The sequence below is a fragment of the Sinocyclocheilus rhinocerous genome, unplaced genomic scaffold (genome assembly GCF_001515625.1).
Source record: "Sinocyclocheilus rhinocerous isolate Xijiao unplaced genomic scaffold, SAMN03320098_v1.1 scaffold11, whole genome shotgun sequence".
NCBI classification, from domain to species: Eukaryota; Metazoa; Chordata; class Actinopteri; order Cypriniformes; family Cyprinidae; genus Sinocyclocheilus; species Sinocyclocheilus rhinocerous.
Genome location: NW_015625587.1, coordinates 1,596,962 through 1,602,672, shown reverse-complemented (window position 1 = coordinate 1,602,672; position 5,711 = coordinate 1,596,962). Strand labels below are relative to the sequence as shown.

General features: G+C 38.0%; 1 protein-coding gene across 1 annotated transcript in view; it reads left to right on the top strand.

Annotated features, from left to right (window-relative positions):
- Window positions 1-5,711, top strand: part of LOC107755706 (phosphoinositide 3-kinase regulatory subunit 4-like) — a 25,808-nt gene that overhangs the window by 10,216 nt on the left and 9,881 nt on the right. The window contains exons 13-17 of the mRNA XM_016572593.1: window positions 3,783-3,948; window positions 4,040-4,204; window positions 4,358-4,569; window positions 4,740-4,871; window positions 5,365-5,465. Coding sequence (XP_016428079.1) covers window positions 3,783-3,948; window positions 4,040-4,204; window positions 4,358-4,569; window positions 4,740-4,871; window positions 5,365-5,465 — 776 coding nt within the window. The remainder of the gene's footprint in view (window positions 1-3,782; window positions 3,949-4,039; window positions 4,205-4,357; window positions 4,570-4,739; window positions 4,872-5,364; window positions 5,466-5,711) is intronic.

Sequence of the window (5,711 nt, the reverse complement as noted above, 5' to 3'; positions counted from 1 at the left end):
AAGACAGGTGCTTTGACCAGCTAAGCCACAGCACCCAGGTGCATTACTCCAGGCCAGTGCTAGACAAGTTCGGTCCTAGAGAGCCGCAGTCCTACAGAGTTCAGCTCCAACCCTAATCAAACACACCTGAACAAGCTAATCAATGTCTTCAGGATTACTAAGGCTATAGGCAGGTGAGCTTTTTTTTCAGGGTTGGAGCTGAACTCTGCAGGACTGCGGCCCTCTAGGACCGAACTTGCCTACCCCTGCCCTAACCCTAATCCTGAGCAATGGTTGGTTAATAGAAGTCTTGTTTCAGGAACAATAAGGCATGTTGTCTCATGTCACACTTGTATAAATCAAGTTAAGCTGTTATCATGTGATTCCCTTCAGGGAATGACAGAGGCTGAGGAGGACAAGCTCTTAGCTCTGAAAGACTTCATGCTCAAGTCCAACAAGGCCAAAGCCAACATCATAGACCAGAGCCACTTGAGTGATGGAGCCCACAGTGGAGTCATTGATCTCAGTACACTGGGCATCACTGGCCGACAGGTGGACCTCATCAAGCCTAAGCAGGAGCCTGAAGACAAGAGAGGTGTGAGACACACTTTCTGCATTCATATTTACCGTTATTTGAGGATATATTTATGCTTCTCATGTCATTGGGTCACCATTTGAAATGAATGCATTTTATTTTTATTTGTTTACAGACTTCATCCCTTCTGCCTCTGGTATATTGTTTAGGTCTCATGCAGCTGAGCTCTATTTGAAGTTATAATCACTCGCTTTGACTAACTCAGGTTAACAGGCAGATGTGTGATGTGGATAGATCCACTTTGTTTTGCACGACAGCTCATGTTGGCTAATAATGCTTTTTTTTGTTGCAGTCAGTTTGTTACAAACCAGTAGGAGTGTACTTTCAGAGTGCTCAGTATGGCTGCACAATTAATCGAATTTCTAATCGCGATTACAATTATGGATACCAAAAATACATAATCGTTCAAACTTTGCTTTGAACTTCAAAGTCCACTTATGTTATCCTCCGTGCTTAAGATGTTTTTTTCTTTCTACAGGTTATCTTAAGGGTTTTTCCATGGTTTCAATTTTAATTTTAGTATCACATTATAATACCATTAATATTTTTTTTATTTAAAGAAGAAACAATCCGATGTATAGTTTATATTTGAGGCTTAATACTATAGAAAAGCAATAAAGGTTTTTCAGTTGGAGTGTTTTCAGTTTGTTTATTTTCATATAAAAATATGGCATGCAGTTGCTTCAAACAATGGTATAAATAATGTATATGAATATGAATATTTCTATTTCGTATAATAAATGTGTTCTTTTTTTTCAAATTTTAATATTTTAATTGTAAAATTACTGTTTTACTGTATTTTTAATCAAATAAATGCAGGCTTGGAATAATTGACAATTATGATTTTTGTCATAATCGTGCAGCCCTAGCTGCTGGTGACCAAATTAATTCAGTCATAAAAGGTCATAATTGCCCAGTTATACACTAGCATTGAAAAGTTTTTTTTTTGTCTTATTCAGCAAAAATGCATTTATATTGTCTAGTGACAGTAAAGACATGTTACAGAATATTTCTATTTCGTATAATAAATGTGTTATTTTTTTTCAAATTTTAATATTTTAATTGTAAAATTACTGTTTTACTGTATTTTTAATCAAATAAATGCAGGCTTTGTGAGACTTTTTCCAAAAACATTTCAAAGTTTTGCTGACCCCAAACATTTAAATGGTGGTATATGTAAATTTTTTATTTTCATCGATTTCCTAGTAGCAAAGGAAGCAGAAGGTGGCATCGAAGCAGGGCTCCCAAATATGATGATCAGATATCACTTTGCGAGGGACCCCTTTCCTATGGATAAAGATACTTTTATACTTTATTAGTCCTTACACAATTTTTGAGCTAGTGTGGACAAAAAAAATTGAAGCTGGGCTTGTAAAACTGTAGCTATAGATGAAGTTACAGGTGGTTTAAAATATTCCAGATTTATTTGCTGAGAGTTAATGCTCTCAACATATTGTAGAGTCCCCTAGTGCAGTTCTAGTGCATTTGAGAAGTTTTATTCTGTTTGCTTCTGTTCTATGAAAATATTCACTTTTGGAACTAATTTTAATTTACTTAAGTACTATATGTCACTGTGCTGACTAAATCAATTGCCTGATTTCTTTTACACGTGTCAGTCAGTCCGCATGTTAACACTTTACCTGAGCATCAAATGTTTTAGAAACCAGAAATGCATTTTCTATCAAAACCACTTTTAAAATGGGTCAATTTTGTTTCTCTTCTGGCAGCTCGCAAACATACGAAACAGGACTCCAACTTGAATGAAGAGTGGAAGAGCATGTTTGGTTCTCTGGACCCTCCCAGCTTGGCGCAGACGCCCTCGACGGTACCTAATGTTCTAGTTCCGAGCGGTGGTGGGGAGCCCAATGGAACTCTGGCTGGAGAGTGCCTGCGATCTGAGAGTTCCTCACAGCCTCTTAACCTCCCTCATGTTCCATCCTCAGCCCAGGTCGACCGCTGAGCCGACAGTGTGCTATCGTCCCTCCCCTGCTCTTTCTCTGCCCTCTCCATTCAGCCTCTTCCATCATCTTTTCTTCATCAACACCTTTTTTAGTGTGCATTTGTCCATGTTGTAGCTTTGTAGTCTGTAAAGGCTTTGAATCATATCAGTCATCTGATATTTTCCATCATGTTTGCACAAACATGCAGGAATGTGCTGGATTTTCCCAGATTAAATGTATTAGCATGTTGTTCCTAAATAATAATGATAAAAGACTAAAATCTTAAATCGCTCCCCATTGCTCTTCATTGCAGATTCCTGAAGGTGGAGCCATGCAGCCCAGGAAAACCACAGCACTCCCTACTATTCAAGTGGTACAGTCTGTAACCGGAGCGTCCACGTACCAACGGCGCATCACCACATGCAAGGCAGAGCTACAGCAGCTGGTGCAGCAGAAAAGAGAGCAATGCAGTGCAGAGCGCATGGCCAAACAGATGATGGAGAGCGCAGAATGGGAGAGCAGGCCTCCACCGCCAGGTACAGCAGTCACATGTCACCTCGCTAATACATTATGTGGCTGTCTAGCCTCTGCTTGCTAGATCTTGTACAGAAATCATCTGCAGTTGACTTTTTTGTTGACCTGTTTTTTCTTTTTTTATATTTAAAATGACATTTTAAGTGGGAAATAAAAGCTAAAAGTTAAAGTAACTAAAAGCTAAAAGTAACTTTTTCATGGTTTGTGTAAATGATAAAAAATTTATGCTGCTGTTCATTGTTGTTTGACTCAGTTATATATCACAGGACAGTGAATCTCAACCTTTTTGTCTCAAAGTCCCCCCACTGTTCAATAGTAACAGAACTAAAAAAATCTAAAAAAAATAAATAAATCTCATATATACACACACACACACACATAAATATAAATTATAATATACTGTAATATATTATTAACAGAAACTGGGAGTGTTGATAAGAAAATATTATCGACCATAAACCTTTGAATGGTAATGCAAGTTTGATGTTTTCACCCTAATTGAGGATATCCTAAATATGCTTCTGATCAAATTCTGAATATCATAAAGCTATTTTAAAAGATATTGCTACATTAAGTAACTTTTTGTTAGTGGCTTATATTGTAACTAACTGCTTTTTGAAAGGGGTGGTTTTACTGTGGTTGAACTACTTTTAATGAGTTGATTGAGGTTTTTCTAGCTTGTGTGCCTCACACAGGTTATTTCCACTTTGATAACTGCAGCTGTTACATTGCAGGGTGGCATCCAAAAGGTCTTCTAGTGGCTCATCTCCACGAGCACAAATCTGCCGTGAACCGAATCCGAGTCTCCGATGAGCACTCGATCTTTGCTACATGCTCCAATGATGGAACTGTAAAGATCTGGGACAGCCAGAAAATGGAGGGCAAGACGACCACCACACGGTATATAATATCTATACAATGTCTCTAAATTGTCTAGGTTGTTGTTTTACTGTAATTTGAACTGGGATGATTGAAAATGTGATTGTTTCAGGTCTGTGCTTACGTATTCTCGGATTGGAGGCCATGTTAAAACACTGACCTTTTGTCAGGGGTCACATTACCTTGCTGTCGCATCAGATAATGGTTCCATCCAGCTTCTTGCAGTTGAGGCAAACAAGCCACCCAAATCACCCAAAGTCCAGCCCTGTCAGACCAGGTGTGTGCAGGTCATATTCTGTAACTACTTACTCGTAGCATCCCGAATTTCTGTGCTTCCATACAACGGTACAAATGAGTAAATCCAAGACCATCACACTCAGGTCAGTGTCACTCAAGCAGTCAGATCAGTGAGCCACTGAGTCTCTTCCAGGTTCCTGGATCCAAAGGATGAGGGCTGTGCGGTGGATGTACATCACTTTAACTCGGGGGCACAGACGGTTCTGGCCTATGCCACTGTGAATGGCTTTTTGGTGGGTTGGGACCTCCGCAGCAATAGTAATGCCTGGACCCTCCGCCATGACCTGCGCCTAGGCCTCATCACCTCATTTGCTGTGGACATGCACCAGTGTTGGCTGTGTGTGGGTAAGAGTGCATCGTGTAGGTGGTGTACAAGCAAGTGAACTGGAAATGTGTGCCAATCAAAACCCAAATTACAGAAGAATGTTTTCAGCAAATTCTTGTATTATGATAGTGATTGATAAACTAGGTTTGCTCTCTCAAGCTGGGATTTATTTCATGTCCTACTGACATAGGCACAAGTAATGGCACAATGGCATGCTGGGATATGCGGTTTCAGTTACCAATTTCCAGCCACTCCCACCCAGCCCGAGCTCGAATCAGACGCCTGCTGATGCATCCACTCTACCAGTCCTCTGTCATTGCAGGTGAAAAGTCTCTTATGCTTACCAAGGCTGCATTTATTTGATCAAAAATACAGTAAATATAATATTTTAAAAATATTATTATAATTTGAACAGCAATATTTTGAAATATTATAGTTTAAAATAACTGTTTTCTGTTTTAACATTTTAAAATGTAATTTATTCCTGTGATGGAAAGCTGAATTTTCAGCAGCCATTACTCCAGTCTTCAGTCTCACATGATCCTTAAGAAACCTTTCTAATTTGCTAATTTGATGCTCAAGAAACATTTCTGATTATCAATGTTGAAAACAGTTGTTCTGATGAATAGAAATTTTAAAAGAACAGTATTTGAATTTTTTTAGAATTACACATCTTTACTGTCACTTTTGAGGAATTTAATGTAACCTTTCAGAATAAAAGTATTAATTTCTTTCTTTTTTTAAATGAAAAAAAAAAAAGATTATAAATATATAAAATAGAGTATGTTCATAAAGGTTTTTCTCATTCTCTTCAGCTGTCCAAGGTAACAATGAGGTGTCCATGTGGGACATGGAGACTGGAGACAGGAAGTTCACCCTGTGGGCTAGCTCTGCCCCTCCGCTTTCAGAGATGCAGGTATGTTGTCACTTTTGCATCACAATACAAGTTCACAATAATGAATAAATTCAATCAGACCTACAATACCGGTCAAGAGTTTGGGATCAGAATGATTTTTAATGTTTTTTACAGGAGTTTCTTATGCTCATCAAGGCTGCATTTATTTGATCAAAAATACATGAAAAAATTTAATATTGTGAAATATTATTATGATGAAAAATAACGTTTTTCTATTTTAATATACATTAAAATCTAATTTATTCC